Genomic DNA, 19,084 nt, shown 5'->3' with positions numbered 1-19,084 from the left:
CCCGGCAGCCCCGAGCAGCCGCACCTGGGGCCCGTGGGTCTCATCCCGGCTCTCTTGACTCTGAGTCACACGCGGTGACAATGACACCCTGCTGAGCACGGCCGGACCTGCTCCAGGCTCTGTCAGGGCAGAGTCAAACTGCTCCGTGAACGCATTGCAGAGGGGCCGGGCATCCCTGCCAGGGCTGCATCCCGAGCTGGCAGCAGGCAGGAGCTGCCGGGGCAGCCGCAGGGGCTCTGAGCAAAAGCAGACGTGGGAGATGCTCCGGGCGGGAGGCGCTGGCAGAGGCACGAACACCGTGCCTGGAACGGGCGGCTGCAGAAGTGCCTTTGGACGGACTCCGGGTCTCCCGGAGCAACGCGGTTTGTTGGGAGGTGCGAGGATCCGGGCTCGCTCTGCCTCGCTGGGCGGCAGCAGCGCAGGGATTGCCCCTGTTTGGGATGGTTGGCAGCAGTGCCAGGGCCGGTGCCAGGGCCGGTGCCAGGGGCGGTGCCAGGGCTCACAGGCCGGTCCCAGAGCAGCCCGACTGGCGGGGCTGGTTTGAGGGGATTGGATCCAGGGCAGTGCTGAGCCTCCTTCCCTGCTCCCGCCCGTCCGGAGCGTGCCGGGCGCCGGAGACCCACACGGGGACAGCTCTGTCACTGCGGGACCTCCCTGTGTAAGAGGAAGTTGTCTCGAAATAACTCGCGCTTCCCTTTCTGCTCCGCAAGCTCTGAAGCGGCTGCAGAGCCCGGGAGCCGCGGGGGCTCCGCCGGCACCCGCGACCCCTCCCCGGGCAGGGCGGACCCGCGATGTCCCCTGCGGGACCCTGCTGTGTCCCCCGCGCTGGCCGGGACCTCGGAGGGGGCTGTGACTCCCTAGGCCCCCCGTGCCCTCCCTGAGGAAGGTAAGAGCTCCGGAGGGCGCGGTGCTCCCGGCTCCGGGCGTGGGGAATCCTGCGGCTCAGCCTCTCCCGTCTCCGCCGCTGCTCCCCAGGCTGCTCTGCCACCGGGGAGGGCTTTGTTTAGGGGCTGGCACCGTGTGCACGAGCGCTGAGTGCCGGGGGGGAAAGCGCCCAGAAAGCCGTGGATGCGGGCAGCGATGCCTTTTCCCAGGAAGAATCGGGGGAGGGAGCAGCGATGGTGCTGGAGATCAGGAATGTGCTGCTTAAGGGATATTTGTGCCAGCTCCGCTGGCAGCGAGCGGGATCCTGCTGGGCCATGGGTTTGCCCTGGAGCCTGGCCCAGGCAGGAGCGTGGGGACTTTGCTGCCCATGCCCCGGAGAGGACACGGGCGGCTTTGGTCCCGTCCCAGGCCCTCGGGCACCCCCGCACACCCCACGGACAGCCCGGCTGGGGCTGTTCCACCCCATCCCGGGGCTGCTGCAGCACCAGCCCGTGCTGCCTCCCTTTGTTCTGTGTGGAACAACTGCCAGCTGCAAGGGACAGTCACCTGCCCCGGGCCACCCCCGGCCACCCCCGGGGCTCCCTGTCCCGGCTCCCGGTTCCCGGGGGGCTGTGCCGGGGATTTTGGCACGGCCGGGGTGATGCACGTTCCGGCGCCCGCTGTTTGTGCGGTCGTGTGGCTGCCCGGCTCCCCCTGCCCTTGGCCCGGCGCCCCGGCTGCTCCCTGGGGCCCCGAGCAGCGGTGACAGGGCAATAAAGAGCGATGGCAGCGGCGATAACGAGCAGAGAGCAGGGCCCCGTCCAGAAAGGAAGCAAAAAGCCGCGTGCTTGGGCCCGAGCTGCAAACAAATGCACGTGAGCCAGCTCTGCAGCGAGCAGGGCTTCGTCCTTCTGCCCTGAGCGCTTCCCTCGGCATCCTCTGGCTGGTCAGAGCCATCTCACCGTGACCATTCACCTCCCCGGGATGCTGTTTCCTCCCATGGGAGCTCTCCAAGCGTCCTTGCAGCTCAGCAGCTCTTTTTCCTTTCTGTCTTTCACTTAAAGCTTTGGCTTGGTGGTCCTGGAGGTCTTTTCCAACCTAAACGATTCTGGGATTCTTTCTCTTGGCTAAGCCTGAACGCAGGAACAAATTTCCCTGGGCTTCCAGGACCGCGTTATCATCTCTGAGTATCACACAGAGGTGTCTCGGCCCTGGTGAGACGGCCCAGGCAGCCAGCAGGGGTTTTATCGGAGTTCCCTGGACCTTGTGGGACCGTGTGTCCAGGTTGTTCTGTGACACAAACTCTGCTTCCTTATTTTGCCTCGAAATGAGGGAATCTCTGCTCATGGGAGGGCCATGACTGCTCCTGCCCAGGCCCCAACCTGCACATCCCCTCTGGAGCAACTTCCCTGTTCTCTGTTGTGTTCAGAGGGCTCCCCCTGGGCTCCTGTGAGCTCCGAGCAGCCCTGCTGGGACGCGGTGTCCCTGCCCAGGTGACAGGGACATGTACAGCCTGTGCGTGTCCCCTGGCAGGGCCCTGTGCCCCAGCTCAGGTGGATTCAGGTTCCCACCTCCCCCCACCCTGTGACAGCTGGGGTGGGCACAGCTGCGGCTGTGACAGGGCCACAGTGACCTTTCATCCACTGGGTGTGGTGGGACGAGGGCAGGACCCCTCCCCAGCACCCAAACTCTGATTTTCCCTTGGGCTCCTCTGCTCCGAGTGCTTGGGACAGTGCTGACCCCGGAGGGGCCTTGCTCTGGTCATGTCCAGCCTTCCTCAGGCTGGCGCAGCTCCCACCCAGCCCTGGGGCTCTCAGGAGCTCCTTTCCCTGCCACCTTCTGGCTTTGCTGAGCGGTGCTGCTGCTCCTGGCTGCTCTGGAGGCTGAGTCACATCTCCGTTCTGAGGTGTGACACGCCTCAAGGCAGCACCAGCCACCAAACGTGACTGGGACAGGGGAGCTGCTGTCTGAGAGATCTGTGCTGGATGGGTTTGATCGAGGGCGAGTCCCTGCTGTGATTCTCCAGGCCGGGCTGGAGTTTCAGGGTGCTGCTGAAAGCAGAGGGGGCTGTGGGTGCCTGTGCCCTGTAATCAAATCCTCTTATTGACCTCGTTGTCCTGGTGCAACCCTAAATCCTCGTCTCTTCCTTTCTAGGCTGCTTCTGTGTGCCCTCCCTGCCAGCACCTGTCACATCACTCTGTCCCCACAGTGCCAAGAGAGGGCTGGGCAGGGCTTGGAGCAGCCTGGGACAGTGGGAGGTGTCCCTGCCCATGGCAGGGGTGGCACTGGATGGGCTTTGGGGTCCCTCCCAACCCAAACCATTCTGTGATTCCGTAAGGATTTGCTGCTAGCACAGAGCTGTTCTCTCCCAGCTGGTGACAGAGATGTCTGTGACAGTGCAGGGCTGTCCCAGGGACTGTGCTGGTGCCAGTCCTGTCCAAGGGAGGGAATGCCCAGGGAATGGGTCTGGAGGGAGGCTGGGAACAGCTGTGCCAGCTCCCAGCCCCTCCCACCCCAGGAAAGCAGCCTGGCCTCTCCCAGGTTGGCCACATTTGGAAGTCTGAGCTCTCCCTGCTTTTCTCTTCCCTCAGGTGGGCAGTGCTCTCCTGGGCTGTTTGTGAGCACAGTCCTGGCAGTGGATTTCAAATCACATGCATTTTCCCCCTCTGACTGTTTTTCCAAAGTCGGCTCTGGGGATGGAAAGAGATGCTAAATCTGAAAAGCTGCTGTTTCCGGAAAACTCATTCCTTTCCTTAGGAAGAATGAAATGTGACATTGGCAAGGAAGCCTCCAAACAGTCGGTGGTGTCCAGGAAGCTGCTGGACTTCCACAGCTTCAGCAGATGCCTGGGGGCTCATGCAGAGCTGAGGGGCTGAGGAACACTCGCTGCAGGGCCAGTGAAGGGGTTTCGTTACTGAAATGGCCCCAAGAGCCGCCCTTGCTCTCCCCTCCATGGGCAGGGCTCCCCTGGCAGGGCCGTGCCTTCCCAGAGCAGCCAGCAGGCAAATGGAGCCTCAAAGAGGTGCTGGAAAACAGAGTCTGGGCTCGAGATGCTCTTCTTGGCAGTAAGAGCCCGAGGGAGAGCAGCTGCTTTCATCTCAGAGCTGTGTGGAACCAGAGCCCTGCCAGGACTGAAGTTCAAACTGGAAACCAGAGCAGGAGGGGGCTCAGGCTGGGCCCCAGCACACGTGGGGCTCCCAGCTCTCCTGCGGGTCTGTCCTCTCCAGCAGCGTGTCCAAAGGGGCCAGAAATGAGGCAGGGGTCCTTTCTGTGGGGTTTGAGCCTCATGCCCAAAGTTTTGCCCGGTTTTCATTTGAACTGAGGCCCCTTGTGCTGGGGCAGCTGATGGAAGGGCGAGGAGCAGACCCTGCCCTCGCTGTTTATCCTTGCCCAGGGTCCTCAGGGAGCCTGGAGCTGCTGCTGCCTGCACAGCCAGGAGGGCTGGAGGCTGGAAAGCTGCCTTTGTCCTGCTTTCCTACCTGTGCAGCTGCGCTGGCTGTCGGGATCCAGGCCAGAAATAGTGGATGCTGCACTGGCAGATGGACAGGGTCTAAGAGGAGAGAGCAAACAGGATGCACCACCTGCCTCTGGTGGGGTCCCCTGCAGCTCCAGCCCGGTCTGGGGTGAGGATGTGAGGGGTTAAGGGGTGTCAGGGATGCTGCTGGAGCTGCTTCTCGGTGTTCGGGAGCTGCCAGCTGCAGCTCGGGGCAGCCCAGAGGATGCAGTGCCAGATCCCCAGCGTGGCCTGGGGGACGCGGCCCTTCAGCTCCCACATCCCCTCCGCTCCCATCCCATCCCCGTGCCCCAGCCGTGCCAGCTGCAGGAGGCAGCCCCGCTGGGCGGGTGCCCGGGGCCGTGCCGGGCTCTGATGCGCCGCTTTCAGAACCAGCCTCGCCCGGGGGAGCCGCGGGCAGACGGGGGAGGGCGGCACGAGGGGGTGGCGAATTTGGGCTGTCCCCAGGACATTTGTCAGCCCATGACGACACTCCCTGAGCCCGTGTGCTCGTGTGTCCCCTCGGGCTGAGCGCTCCCCACGGCTCCCGCGGGACGCTCCGGCGCTGAGCCCTCGCCCCTCGCTGCCAATGGTATTTGTGAGATCCTTCCTTGCTCCGGGCGGCTGCGGCAGGGTGGGAAGGGCTGGGATCGGGGCGGTGACTGCGGTGGGATGGGGAGAGGGCAGAGCCGCTCTCCCGTGCCGGTGCGAGGCGCGCGTTTCTCTCTCTCTGTGGCGGAGCTGATAAAGAGCCCCGGGAAAGCTCAGCCGTGCCCGGGCGGTGAGTTTGTAGCTAAACCCGGGCTGCAGAGGCGCGGGGAGATGGCTTTGGGGCGGATAAATATAACCGGGAGAACGCGAGGGGGTGTGCTCCGTGTGCCGCTGTGGCACCGCTGCCCTCGGGCAGACGGGGAGGGGGGACAGGGACATCCCCAGGCTGCTGTGCCAGCCCAGCTCCAGGTGGTGGCATTTGGGATCCACGGCAGGGTGTGCCGGGAGCAGAGAGGATCCCTGGTCACGCTGGAGCTCCCCAGGGGAGCCTGGTTTGCTGCCAGCCCGGCTCCCACCACCGCAGGGTTTGGGGTTTTCTTTCGTGGCTTCAGCTATTTCTGCCTCGCTTCAGCTATTTCTGTGCCTCTCGTGCTTCAGCTGGTCGGGGGGTTTGGGGTTTGGTGTTTCCGCCGGTGCTGATAGCCTGTGAGGCAGAGCAGGAGGGCTTTGGGGGGGCTGTGCAGCCCCACATTTCCAGGGGACAGCCTGGGTCACTTCATGGTGGGGCTGAAGTGACTCACCTGGATGGACACATCCCCGTCTCTCTGTGTGGGATTTCCAATCTCACACCAGTGGCCTCACAAAGGGCTGAGCTTCAACCCCTGCCACGGGGCTGAGAGGGAAATACCCTTTTGTGGAGCCAGGGATGAGCTGTTCCTCCCATGGTTCCTGACAAGGGTGAGTGAACGTGGATCCTCCTTCAAGGAGGACAAGGAGCAGCCCAGCCTGGGCTGTGTGTGGGGACCGATGACCCTACAGGGACAGTGACCTGCTGGCTGTACCTGCTGGTGCCCAGGACCCTCCAGACACACCCAAAAGTGTTGTTTGATCTGCTGGAACCCACGTGGTGACAATGGCCTTGGTGCCTGTCCTGCTCATGATCATCCCTCAGAGAAGGGGGAGGGCACTCGGGGCGGTGTCCCCGGCACTCGGGGTGCTGTCCCCAGTGTTCCTCCCTGCCTGTAAGGATTAAGGAAGGGACAACCCTGGAGGGAGGTGACAATTTCCTTGTGCACATCCAGGCCTGAGCAAACGGGGATCCCTGCTTGGGAGGAAGGAGCTTCAGAGGGATGAGCAGGGGGAGGATGGAGAAGTGGGAGGGAGGCAGAGGCTGGAGGATCCCAAAATGGGACAGAACTTCACCTTGGATTAGCTGGGCTGAGACAGAGCAGCCGTACAAACTGCTCCCCACCCTGCAGAGGAGGGGCTGAGGAGGCGCTTGTGGGGTGCTCAGCCAGGTCCTGCTCTCGCTGTCTCCAGCACCTGTAGCTTGGAACAGGAGGATTCCCTTTAAACCTGCAGTTCCCTTTAACCCACGGGTTTATCTGCCCCTGTCCAGGGTGAGCTGCACTTTCACTGCCAAGTCCTTCACTTCTAAGAATAGACCCAGATGTTCCCCACAGCTGCCCCAAACTCTTGGAAAAGGTGGCTTTTAGGTCACTAAGGGGTTTTGCACTACGAATCTCAGAATTATTGAAACCTGAAGGGAGAAATGCCACTTCTCTTCTTGCCCTTCCTATTTCATTTTTTTCCTGCAAAAGGCATAAAATCCAGCTGATGCCATGGGTATTTTAAGAATTGCGGAGAGGAAGTGGAGATTTGCAGCTCTGCAAAGAAGTGGGATGAATGCAGAGAAGGCTCTGGTCTTGCTGAGCTGGCAGACAGCAAAACACCCGGCTTTGGGATGAGCTGTGCCTCGTGTCTGCCGCAGGGGAGGGAGGAGATCCAGGGGGAGGAGGGGGACAGAGCAGAGAAACCCTCCCGGTGTGGATCAGGGAACCTTCCCGGGCTTCTGGGGAGCAGCGACGGGTTCCCGGATAAAGGGGCTGAGTCCAGCAGGCACTGGGACCAGTGCAGGGTCCATCCCCAGAAATGGGGACGATTTCCCTTCCTCGTGCCAGGGATCCTCTCAGGAGAGCTGTGGCAGGCAGAGAGGCTGCCTGGAGGCCACTGCTCCCCTCCCTCTGGGCCGGCAGCATCCCCGCCTGCTGTGCGGGGGTCGGGATGGGGCGCGGTCAGTGCTCAGGGTCTGGCACCCTCACCCTCGGGGAGCACAGCAGGTAGAAAACATTCCCAGGGAAAAGAGGGAATTTCTGCTCGTTTGGGTTTTTCTGCTGGTCAAAACCACCCCCGTGAAAAGGGAGATTTTCTGCTCGTGTGGGTTCCTGTGCTGCTGACAGCCGAGGGAGAAGCAGCGGCCAGAGCCTGGCAGGACCCTGACTGACCCCAGCCTTCCTCAGAGCCTGTTCCTGGGCGTGTGCTTTCATCCTCTTCTCCCCTGACCCCTGCCTGTCCTCCCCTGGACAGCGTGGCTGGTTCTGAACGTGCTGGGGACCAGTTTTTGTCACTTTATGTTGAATTTTCGCGGGAGACCCAAGCACTGGGAGCAAGCACAGGCACCGCGGGCTCAGCCTCAGCCACTCTTTGCTGCCAGGGAGGAAGAGGAGCCCTTTTGAAGCAGACAGGTGAACCGAGAACCAAAGTTTCTCGGGCGGGAGGAGCTCATGTTGGTCTTTGCTAAATTTGGAAGCTCTGCCGGGCCGTGGCCAGCAGCGCCCACCCCCGCACTGCCAGGAGGATGCGGATGTGGGGAGCCACCGACACCTTTAGCCACATTCAGCTGCTGCTTCCTCCGGCAGCAGAGCCGAGAGGAGCCCGGGGCGCAGCCCTCGGGGGCAGAGCCCGGGGGTCTCCCGCGGCTTCGGGAGCTTTCCCAGCAGAGCTTTAATCCTGGGAATGGCAGTGCCAGCAGCTCCTGCCTGTGTCACGCTGCTGTTGGCGTTTGGTGCCTCGTGCACGGGAGGGATTGGGAGAACCATTCCCTGTCCTTCTGCAGCCTGGGATTCTAGGGGAGATCTGTGGGTTTGGAAACGAGGAGGGTTAACTGATGTTCTCCTGTGCCCCAGACTGACATTCCAGCGGGCACATCCCGGTCCTGGCTGTTAAAGGAAACCTCTGAGGAGTGTCTGGGAGCTGCTGTGAGCGGGATGCTCAGGGGCTCGAGGGGTGCATGGCAGGGACCCTCCCACATGTGTCCGTCCTCCTCCTGCAGCTGCAGACTGTTGGATTTGGTGATGGAGATTTACAGATTTAGGAACTACCTGGGTGGAGTTTGGCCCTAATTCTTCAAATTAAATAGAAAAACATCTTAAATAAAGGGAATTCGGGCTTTCCCTCCTCCTTTTTATTCCTAGATGAACCTTGCATTTCAGACTCAGTTTGGCTTAAATCGAACATTTCTTAAACCCTGGGAGGATGAGGATCCCGATCCTGCCCTTCTCAGGGATGCTGCTGCTCATCCCTGGGGAGCTCCTTGCTGCAGGATGCTTTGGGGGCCAAATATTCCACTGGGATCAGCTTTGAGCTGGAGGTTTCTCCCCCAAACACAGCCTGTGCTCACCCCTAGGGCTCTGCCTCTGCCCCACGGGAGGTCCCACGGGGTCCTGGTGACTTTGTGCTCTCCCTGATCTCCAGCCCCACCTAAGCCAAGTGTGTCCTCATTTTCTGCAGGCACGATCCCGGATCCGAGGCCATGCCCGTGTGGAGTGAGGAGCTCTGTGCAGTGCCCCCACGTGCTGCAGTCTCAGCCTGGCCATGGAGAGCCCAGGTGGGTGATGCTGAACCCCCCGGGGGGCTGGGGAGGGGGGTCCTGATGAATGAACCCTCGCCCACCTCTCACACCTCGATTTCCCTCTGTTCAAGCACCTGGGTGCTTTCCAAGGCGTTGGCACGTGCTGCTGGAAGATGGGAAACAAGGCACAAAGCACTGCAGGGGCAGCTGAAAGCTTTGCTGAGTGGGGAGCGCTCCGATCCGACAAAACACTTTTTAGAGCAGCTCAGTCCGGGCAGTGCCCAATGCTGAGGGGCTTCTGCTCCTCCCCAGTGCCCCGTTCTGGGTTCGTTTTGGTGGTTTCTATATCTGATGTGAGGGGTTTTATTGACGGGGGGGAGAGGAGGGCTCTGCACGGCTCAGGCGTGAGCTGTCCTCGGCAGAGCTTCTGTGCCACACACCCCTGCAGGGGCACCTCGCTCTCCAGTTGGGCTCCAGGGCCACCAGTCCGTGGGGTGGCATTCCCGAGCCGCTCCAGTGGCCTTGGGGACAGCTCTGTTGATTCCATCGCGGCTCACCCGGGCTCTGAGGGCTGTGGGGAGGGTTCTGTCCCCTCCGGGGTGCTGGCCTGGCTCACGTCCCCGTTGTCCCTTGCAGAGGTGGAGTCGGACATCCTGCGGCGGGTGCGGGCGCTGCTGCGGGAGCTGGACGGGCACCACCCGTCCTGCCAGAGCGACCGAGGTGAGAGGGGCTGGCACGGCCCGGGGTCCGCTGGGCACTGCCTGGCCCCAACACCCCCCATTCCCCTCTCAGTGCCAGCAGGGGGATACGGTGGCTTCACTCGTTTGCCCTTCCTGACCCTCTCCCGGAGGTGCCAAATCCTTGCTGAGCTGCATCCGTGCCCCAGCAGCCTCGGTCACCACCGTGTGGCTGTCACCCCCTGCACAGCCCCAGCAGCCTCTGTCCCCCCCTGCACGCCCCTCACTCGCCCGGGGCCAGCATTAAGCTGCGACATAAGTGCAGAGACCCCAGCTTTGACACCGACCCCTCCCACAGCCCCGTCCAGCTCTCCGAGCTGCGGTCCCGCTGTCCCTCTCCTCGGGGATGTTCCTTTGCCGTGCCCTGCCCAGCGCCTCCCTGAGGACTCGGTTATTTCCCTGCGTTATGGGTTTGGAGGATGAAGCTGTTACAGCCTGGGGAAAAGTAACAAAGTTTGAGAAATTGAGTTTGCTTGGAGCACACGGAATATTTTACAGTTAATTAAATTCGATTTTGCCTGGAAGGAGCCTTGGCATCCTCAGGGCTGAGAGGTTTTGTGGTCCCCGCTCTGAGGGTGAGCTGTTGGCAGCCAGGGGCTTGTGCTGGGACCAGCAGGATCCCAAATTCCTTGGGGCAGGTGGGGAAAGCAGCTGGGCACCAACAGAGGAACAGAGGAACAGGAAGCAAACTCCACATCCCTGCTTTTCTCCAGCCCTAGGATCTCTAGGACCCATTCCCAAGGGTTTCCCAGAAATAGATCCAATACATCAGTGCTGCACCCAGGCCCAGGGCAGGGGCTGGCCTGGCCCTTGCAGAGGCTCAGAGGTGGAGGCAGAGGGAAGAGGAGCCTGGTTTAGCTCTCAGTGATGCCTGAGCAGCGTCCCAGGGGGGATTTTTGCAGTTCCAATGCTCAGGTCCCTGATTCCCCTGTGAAACCTCACCCTGATCCCTCCATTGGCGACCTTTCCTGGCTCTCACTCCTCAGGAATGCTGCGATGGACCCTGCACAAGAAAATCGACCAGAATCCCAGCACCAGCTGTGTCCTGGTCAGGATCCTGGTGAAGGAGCTGGAAAGGGTGAGTGCCACCTCCGAGAGGGGAGTGCCACCTCCGAGAGGGGAGTGCCACTTCCGAAAGGGGGATGCCACCTCGGAGAGGTGCCCTGAGTGCAGGGCTGGCCCCGCTGTGCCATGAGCTGTGCCATGAGCTGTGCCATGAGCTGTGCCATCAGTTGTTGTGCGCTGGGGGAGGCAGAGCGATGGGGCTCAGCTCCACCTCAAACAGGAGTTTCAGGGCTTTGAGGCCTGGCTGGGCACTGGGGCTCAGCACAGAGTGAAAACCCCTGAGGGACACCAGGGCTTGTCCCAGCTGATGCTTTGTCCCTACAGTGTCACTGAGCCGCGGCAGAGCCAGGAACCCCCTCAGGCTCCTCCCCGCCACAGCAGGCAGCCCTTACACTGATAAACCCTCCCAGCCACCCCAAACTTCCCCCACCCCTCCCTCCGTGCCCTCAGGTAGAGAGGAAGTTCCTCCCCCACATCTCTCGTTTCCACCCCTCCCAAGCCCGTGCCCTGCCCTGGAGCCGCCGGTGGAAACCTGCGAGGGCTTTTGGTTTCATCGATTTCTTACCTCATCTTCTGGTCTGTTCGAACCTTCAGCAGCCTCTGCATCCTGGTGTGGCCGGGTTTGTGGTCGGGGGACGTGTCATCTTCTGAGCCTGCCTCAGTTTACCCAGGGCCCTCGTTCCCCTCCTCCTCCTCCTCCTCACCCCGCTCCTTTGTCCCCCATCCAGAAACCTCCCTGGGCCATTTCCTCTGCATCTTTGCTACTTCTCCTTTGACCTGGGAGGCTGGAGCAGCCCTGCGGAGCTGTCACCTCCCTCAGCACTGCCGTGTCCCCCCGGTGCCAGCCCAGCCCAGGTCCCTGTGCACACACCCAGCACCGTGAACATCCAGCAGTGATCCCAACCCCAATCCCAGTTCCCAGCCCAGCCCTGATCCCAACCCCAGTCCCAGTTTCCTTGCTCCGAAGCAGCTCTGTCTCATGTTGAGGCAGTTCAGCTTCCATCAGTGCCCTGGAGAGGGATTTTATCCAGGGGCTTTCACAAATCCTGACAGGAACATCCACATCAGCCTTGGCTGTGGATTCAGGGATTGTCCCTGAGGATTTGAGGGCTGCTTTCCTCTGCAGAAGCCAGGCCAGTCCTCCCCTCTAGCTGTTATCACTCTGTCACTCTTATCTTCCCTTGCCCAGGAGGGTGTCAGCCCTCTTGCTCTGTAATTCCCTTCATCTCCCTGAAGCTCTTCCAGGAAATCCCTGTCACTTGGGGCTTTTGTGGGTTTTCTCACTCCTCAGCAGCTCTTAGCCATCAGCACCAGGCAGGGATGATAATTTAGCAATTTCATGCCTGAGTTCCTCCAGGGCCGATCCCAACTCAGCAGTTCCCTGCTATTCGTTTATTGAGGTTTTCTCTGGCTCTGCTGCCACCGGCTCCGGTTAGCTCGGCTCCACCAGCACAGCGGCCCTGGGGAGAGGGGCCGGAGTTATCTTAGGGGTGGGAATTCTTTCCCAGGTTTATCCAGGGGCATTCTCAATGCTGGAGCTGTTGTTAGAGCCAGACCAGGCTGCAGGGCGGGGCTGGAGCATCCCTTGGATTCCCATGGGCCGGGATGGGGACCCAGGATGGGAACACCTCCCTGTTCCCTCTGCTCCCACCCCACCAAACCCAGGCCAGGCTTTTCCCAGAGGTTTTGTGTTCATGCAGGAGTGGAAAGGAGCTCCCCTATGAGCTCAGTTGGAAACCTTTGCTCGCCCTCTCCCATCCTCCCCTGTGCACCTCCCCAGGGACATCCTGCCCACCCTAAAAGCCTGTGGAGGGATCCCAAACTCCACCCTGACCCAGCGATCCCCCCCCTAAGCCAGGATGAATTCCCGGGCTCAGAGACAGAGCCTGGCATGCGCTGGGGGCTCTGGGGCTGCTCTGCCCAGCCCAGTGCCCTGCCAGGACCTGACTGTGCCCTCTGCTCCCACAGGCAGAGCGAGGGGACCTCAGGCACTACATCATCCCCCTGCTGCACACGCTGATGTACACCTTGATACAGGTGAGCTGCGCCTTGATAAGGGAGCCCGTGCCTTGATAAGGGAGCCTGCACCTTGATAAGGGAGTGTACACCTTGATAAGGGAGCCTACACCTGGATACAGGGAACCTACACCTTGGTAAAGGGAACCTACACATTGATACAGGAACCTACCCTGGGCCTCACTGGGGCAGCATCCAGGGACATCAGGAGTCACAGCAGGGGCCACCTGAAGCCACTCAGAACCTGGAACAGCCACTCAGAGCCAACGAAGCTCTGGGACTGCCCCGGGTGGGCTCAGCTGTGCATTTTCCATGTCCCTGTGCCACGGACAGTGCCAGGTCCTTCCACCTGACCCCTTTTCTGGAGGCCTTTCAGTGCCTGGTGGCACAGGAAGCCCCAACCTGGCCAAAAAAAATGTCCCCAAGCTCCAGTGGGTATTGCTGGAGGTTCCCAAGCCTCTGCAGGGCCTGATCCTGTTCCATGCTTTGCATTTAAACCCGTGGTGAGTTTGGGGCAGTGAACTTGGTGCCCTCCCAGCCCGAGGGCTGTGTGGGAGCAGATTTAAGGATCACTCCCTGTCCCTCTGCAGGCTCCCTGCATCCCTGACGAGCTCTGTGCCAGGGTTTACGACTTCTGCAAGAGGCTGCTGACCCTGCCCAAGCCCTTCTGCACCATCGGGCTGGCCTATGCCAGCAGGCTGAAGGTGGAGAGGACAGCCCCAGGTAAGGGGGTGCCCCTGCCCCATCCCTGCCTGGCACAGGGGAGGTCTGGGCCCTTGAGGGGTGGTGTGAAGAAAATCAGCTCTAAACCAGTCCAAACCAGATCAAAACCTGGCCAAACCCAGCTCATTTTGGGGAGTTTTGGGGGATTTCCACACCTGAAGAGCTTTGCCTGATGCACTGAGCCATGGCTGGGATTCCTGTGGGACTGGACAAACATTTGGGGTTTTGGGAATGTGTTTGGGTGGGAGGGTTCCCCTCTCCTGGTCTCAGCCTGCTGAGCCTCTGTTACCATCAGAGAAACTTGGGATCATCCTGCTCTCAGTGTAGGCACAGCTGAGCCGGGTCCAGCCCACCTAATGCCAGAGATATCAATAGATGTTTATATACACATACATCCTCTTTCTCTGTGGGAAATGAGCTGTTCTGCTCTCAGCCTGGACATCCCCGTACATTTTGAGGTGTCTCCTTCCTGCAAAGGGAATTTTCCATCTGGGATTGCGGCTCAGACCCGCCTGGGCTCTCCCCCAGGCTGCGGCCACTGAGACATCAGTGGTGGCTGCAGGAACAGCCCCGTGAGCGAAGCAAGCCCAAGAACACCTGGTTTCCTTTTTGGCTGTGTTCTTTTCCTCTGTTCTTATTAAAGTCCTTCTCGTTAAAGTTCTCTTTAACAGGAGCCTTCCAAAGCAATCCTTTAAAGCAGAGCAAGGTGCAGACACCCTGTGAGGGGGAGGTGAAACAGGAGAAACCTGGTGGGGAATTTTGGTGCCATTTTGGGGAGGCTCAGCCCACCCCCGTCACCCCAACCACTCCTCCCCAGCGCTGCTCTGGCTGGAGCTCCACAGGGCACCTTTATCTCCCCTGACTTTTGGTAGAGGAACGGTTCAGTGTGGAGAGAGGGGATCTCCCCCTCAGAGCACCACAGGGCTCACAGGGTAGTTGTCCCTGAGCCAGGGCAGGAGGAGGGATCCTCACCCCTGAGCAGGGGGAGGGGGAAGTGCCTCTCTCCTGATCTGGAGATCCCTGGTGCTCCTCAGATGCCCCCAAACACCAGGCCAGCAGTAGGGCTCTTCCTCCTGCTTCCAGCTCCGCTCCCAAGCTCATGATACCCTAAACAAAGGAAGGGAAACACAGGAAATTGTCCCAGAATAGAAGGGGGTTTCTTTTTCTGGAGCCTGGCCTATCTTTGTCCTTGGCTATTTTTAGCTCTGGCCCAGTTCTGGGCTGTTTAACCTCATCTCAGTGGGTGTTCCCTGACTTGGCAGAGCCACCTCAGCCCCTACACCTGGGAGCAGCCCTGGCTGCTCCGGGAGCTGCGCTGCTCCTGCTGCTCTGACCCCGAGTGTTTATCCCCTTCCCAGGAACCTTGTATCAAAGGATGGTCATCTCCGAGCAAAGCCTGCGCAGCGCCCCGTACCCCTACCAGGAGAGGTGGGTGCTGCCTCTCTGCAGGGGCTGTGGCTTCTATTTTGTGGCCTCTTAGGGAAACCTGTCCTTTCCCAGCACTCTGAATTAATCTCTGCTGGAACAGACAAGCTGGGCCTAAACCACGTGGTTTTGGGGGACACGACTGGGTGACGTCCAGTACCTCGCTAAAACTTTGCACGGGGAGAGGCACATTCCTCCTGCGTCCCCAATTATTTTGGGAGGCAGGGAGCTGCCCTTGGAGGGGAGACAGGGTGGAGAAGGGGAATATCGACAGCGATAATCAAAAAAGAGAGATGTGAGCTGCTCCTGCCAGCCCTGGTGTCAGTGACAGTGGATCTGCAGCTCCCTCTTTCCCCACCCTCCTGTCCCCACAGGATTTTCATCTTTGCTGACCCAGAGCTGCTGCCCGAGGCCATCTGCACCGCCCTGGTCACCGACACCGAGGCGGCCCGGGTGTCCCAGAGCCCCCGGGGCTGCATGAGCTGCGTGGTCACCCACGCCCTGCAGGCGGCCCTGGGTGACACCTGCGACATCCACGGCCTCAGGGCTCGACTCCAGGTAGTGCAGCAGCTCCTCCGGAGCTTTTCCAATGGTCCTGCTCTGGCTGGACACCTTGGAGGGGCAAAAGGTGTTTTGGCAAGTGGAGAAACTCCCTCAGCTCCTCAGCGCTGGTCTCCAGCCCTGGCAGCCCCAGTGCTGGGCTGGGGTTGAACTCAAACACCCTTCAAATGGAAAGCAGCGGCTGCAGCAGAGCCAGAGTCTGGAATCTTTAGTCTGAGTGTTGGCTTTGCCACTGAAACAGCTCCTCTGAGAGCCCCTGGGCACTGCAGGAACCTCTCAGGGGAAACGTTTCAATCAGTTTTCTCCAAAACCTCCTGGAAGGAGCTGTGGGGCCGCAGTAGTGCAGATGTCCGGCTCAGAAACTTTGCAGGAGCTCTTGGTGATTCCCACCCCAAGGACACTTTGTGTGCCTGCTGTCCCCATCTCCTGAGAGCCACCTGAAGTGCCAGCACTGCTGAGATGCCCCAAGGGACACGGTGCCCATCAGCTGCAAAGCTGCCAGAAAAGGAGCTTTGAGCAGCCAGCACAGCCAGCGTCCCTCCTGGGGACAAGAGGACGTTTGTGTCCTGCTGGGAAATTATTTTTGCAGGACTTGTTTGCTCCTTCTGCCCCTCCCGCCGCCCTGGCCATGGAGTACTCCCTGTTCCCAGGTGTTCACAGCCCCTCTCCCAACAGGCCCTGCCCCCGGGGGACGTGGAGCACTGGTTCCAGCAGGTGGTGGCGGCCGTGGAGTGTGCGGGGAGCGAGGGGGGCTCGGAGCGGGGCCAGCACACGGCCAGGCTGGAGAGGATCTACCACGGCCTCCTGGGCTCCCTGCCCGCAGGTGAGCCCCAGCCAGACATTCCCACCGGGGCACGGAGCCCTCGTGTCCCCGCTGTGTCCCCACCATCCCCTTTAGCAGCAGGATCAGGCTCCTTGCAGTGACCCCGTGGCCAGCAGGGAGAGCTGGCCCTGGCGAGCAGATTTGTCACTGAGGAGAGGGACAATGGGAATTCCTGCTGCTGCTTCAGCGCGGGACTGGATGGGCTTTAAGGCCCCTTCCTGCCCAAACCTTTCTGTGGTGTGCTGGACGGTGGCACTGCCAATCTCCTGCCATCCCTGCCATGCTCTGTTCCAGCCCGGTGCCACTCAGGACACACAGACTGTAACAAATTCCCCGTCCACCACAGCTCCTCACACAGATCTGGGGTAGCCAGAGGGAAATGGGGTCGTGGTTCCTCTCCTGGCTGCTCCCTGTGTCCCAACCCCTCCCCAGAAGAGCTGGAGACTGTCCCAGTGCAGGATATGGGGAGGAGCGGCCGGTGGTGCCAGGGGGGAGCAGGACCATCACCTTTTGGGGGCAGTGAGGGGTGTGGGACCATCACCTTTTGGGGGCAGTGAGTGTTAAAGTGTCCCACTGTTGTCCCAGAGCTCTCCTGGATTTAAAGGGTCGGTGCTGGTGGGATCAGAGGGTTCAGATCACCACGAGCACTGGAGGCCCAGTGCCAGAGGAATGTTCATTTACTCTGCAGTCCCTCTGCTGGCTGCAAGGCGAGGTCCTTCACCCCTGCCTCAGTTTCCCCATTTTCATTTCTCCCTCCCACCAACGTTGTGGACACTTTGTGATGGCTCCGTTTGTGAGAGCAGAGGTCTCACAGCCTCACATCTGGCTGAGAGAGCCCTGGGGCTGCCTCAGCCGGTGCTCAGCACTGGGGGGTTCGTGCTCCTGTGTGGGGAAATGCTCCCGTGTGCTCCAAGCATCCTTGTTTTCCCAGGGAATGCTCCCCAGGAAGGGCTGCAGGGGACCCCTCTGCCCAACCCCAACATCAGCTTCCACCTGTGGACAGAAGATGAGCAGCTCTGTGAGTGCCCCAGGGCTGGGGGGAACTGGGTGGGGCCTGAGCCTGGGGGTCCTGTCCCAAAGGGGTCACTTAGCCCTGACCCTTGGGCAGGGAGTTTTGGAACCATTGTCCCAAGGCCAGGCTTGTGGAGATTCGTGCTGACTGCTCCAGCCTTCCTTCCTGGGATCAGGTCAGGGGATTTGGGGAGCGAAGGGGTGAAGGAGCTGGGGCTGCAGCAGGATGTGCCCAGAGGACCTGATTTTGTTGTGGCCTGTTTTTGTTGTTGTCCCTGGCAGTGTCCAAGGCCAGGCTGGATGGGGCTCTGAGCACCCTGGTCTGGTGGAAGGTGTCCCTGCCCATGGCAGGGGGTGGGAACAAGATGGTCTTCAAGGTCCCTTCCAACCCAAACCAGTCTGGGATTCTGGGATTGGAATGGTGCTGAGCTCTCTCAGTGGGAAATGGGACGGAAAGGCTGGCTGCCCTTGGGCCTGCTGCTGGAGATCTCTGCTCGGCAGCTGGCCTGGGGAGAGGGCAGCGGGGGCAGGTCGGGGCTGAGGCTGGCAGTGGCCGGCTGTCCCTGCTGAGGCCGCTCTGTGCCCGCAGGGAAGGAGCTGGTGCTGTTCCTCCGCCCGCTGTCGCAGAGCTGCGAGCCCGACTGCCTCGGGCAGGACCTGGACCCCATCGAGATCCAGGACATCCTCCCGGACTGTGGCTGCTGCGGGCAGAGCCGCTTCTCCGTGCTGTCCACCGACAGCGGCATCGAGCGGGACCTGCCCGCCCAGGAGGAGCCGTGCGCTCCCTGCGCCGCGGACACCGAGCACTCCCGGCTCCACAGGAAGGGGGGCATCAAGAAAAAGCTGTCCCCGCTGGACAGCGTGGCCTTCCTGCAGGCTGGCAGCGGTGGCCCCGGGGGGAAGTCCCCCGGGAAGCTGCCCAGGAGGTCGGGAATGCCCCCGGAGCCCGCGGCCCCGCTGCAGAGGCTGCACACCGCCCGCGTGGTGCTGCTGGGGGACGACCGCATCCTGGGGCGCCTGGCACAAGCCTACCACTCCCTCAGGTACCGGGGCCAGCCGGGCTCGGGGGACAGCAGGACAGGGCGGCTGCTTTGCCCTTCAGGCTGTTGGAGCAGCCGGAGTGGCTGGGGACGGGGGCAGTGACGGGGGCAGGTGGCAGAGCAGCTGCAGTGTCCTGGCACTGTCCAGCCTTGGCCAGGAGCCGCGTTCTGCCCCTTTCCCTCGGGACATTCTATTTTTCGTTTCAGGAAACGGGAAACCCGGCGAGTGTTCCTGACGCCCAGGCTGAACCTGCAGTTCTACCACATCCCCGTGGTGCCGGGGCAGCCGCACCCCTCGGCGGCTGCGGTGAGTGCCTGACAGCGGCCGGGGATGGGCATCTGGGGGAAGAGCGGGGGGATCCAGGAATTCCCACCTTCCCAAAGCAAGGAGGGTGGGAGCCAACACGGAGCTGCGGGGCTCGGTTTGGAGTCACAGCTGCTTCAGTGCTGCTTCCAGGCCCCCAATGCAGGAGGTTCCATGAGGTTTAGCCAAGGATTGCTGCTTTTCCCACCTCCCCAGTGCTGAGGGGAAGCAGTTGCTGCTTGTTGAGGGCTTCACCTCCTTGGCCATGGCCCCGGTTTAGGTCTGTGAGTCACTACTTGCAGTTTATGTTGAACACATCCCCTCCCCTCTGACAGCCTGAGACAGAGAGAAATAAACAGTTGCATTTAGGATCTTTTAAGCTCAGCTGGCTGTGACCCCCGACCAACAGGCCAATATAAAAATCAGTATTTCTTCTTTTCATTCCTCATGGCATTTTTGTTCTTGAGCACCTGCTAAATGAGTTTGCCAACTTCTCTGGACTGAGCAGGGAAAGGGGAGGGATGGGGAAATGTCACAAATCTCTCCATCTCCTTATGGCTCCTGATACGGTGAACCCTGCTGTTCCTCTTTGGCTGCAGGAAGCTTCCCAGGAGCATGAGCCAAATCCCACAGGAGCTGGATTTAGGGCTGGAAGTGGCTGGGAGAGGTTCTCCAAGTTC

The 19,084-nt window shown here is 60.9% G+C and overlaps 1 protein-coding gene across 6 annotated transcripts in view; it reads left to right on the top strand.

Annotated features, from left to right (window-relative positions):
* PIK3R6 (phosphoinositide-3-kinase regulatory subunit 6) overlaps window positions 1-19,084 on the top strand; it is a 29,760-nt gene that overhangs the window by 2,666 nt on the left and 8,010 nt on the right. For 3 of the 6 annotated variants that reach the window (XM_082293804.1, XM_082293799.1, XM_082293803.1), the window contains exons 2-12: window positions 8,639-8,735; window positions 9,336-9,419; window positions 10,423-10,514; window positions 12,470-12,538; window positions 13,108-13,240; window positions 14,599-14,668; window positions 15,040-15,223; window positions 15,902-16,049; window positions 16,981-17,067; window positions 17,650-18,103; window positions 18,308-18,407. In XM_082293804.1, coding sequence (XP_082149930.1) covers window positions 8,723-8,735; window positions 9,336-9,419; window positions 10,423-10,514; window positions 12,470-12,538; window positions 13,108-13,240; window positions 14,599-14,668; window positions 15,040-15,223; window positions 15,902-16,049; window positions 16,981-17,067; window positions 17,650-18,103; window positions 18,308-18,407 — 1,434 coding nt within the window. In that variant the 5' untranslated portion in view covers window positions 8,639-8,722. Of the gene's footprint in view, window positions 1-794; window positions 887-4,864; window positions 4,950-8,638; window positions 8,736-9,335; window positions 9,420-10,422; window positions 10,515-12,469; window positions 12,539-13,107; window positions 13,241-14,598; window positions 14,669-15,039; window positions 15,224-15,901; window positions 16,050-16,980; window positions 17,068-17,649; window positions 18,104-18,307; window positions 18,408-19,084 lie in introns of those variants that run through there. The other 3 variants (XM_082293800.1, XM_082293801.1, XM_082293802.1) reach the window with 3 other exon arrangements.

The sequence above is a fragment of the Coloeus monedula genome (assembly GCF_965178545.1).
Source record: "Coloeus monedula genome assembly, chromosome: 19".
Lineage (NCBI taxonomy): Eukaryota > Metazoa > Chordata > Aves > Passeriformes > Corvidae > Coloeus > Coloeus monedula.
Note: the sequence above shows the minus strand (reverse complement) of the source record. Positions and strands in the feature narration are given on the sequence as shown.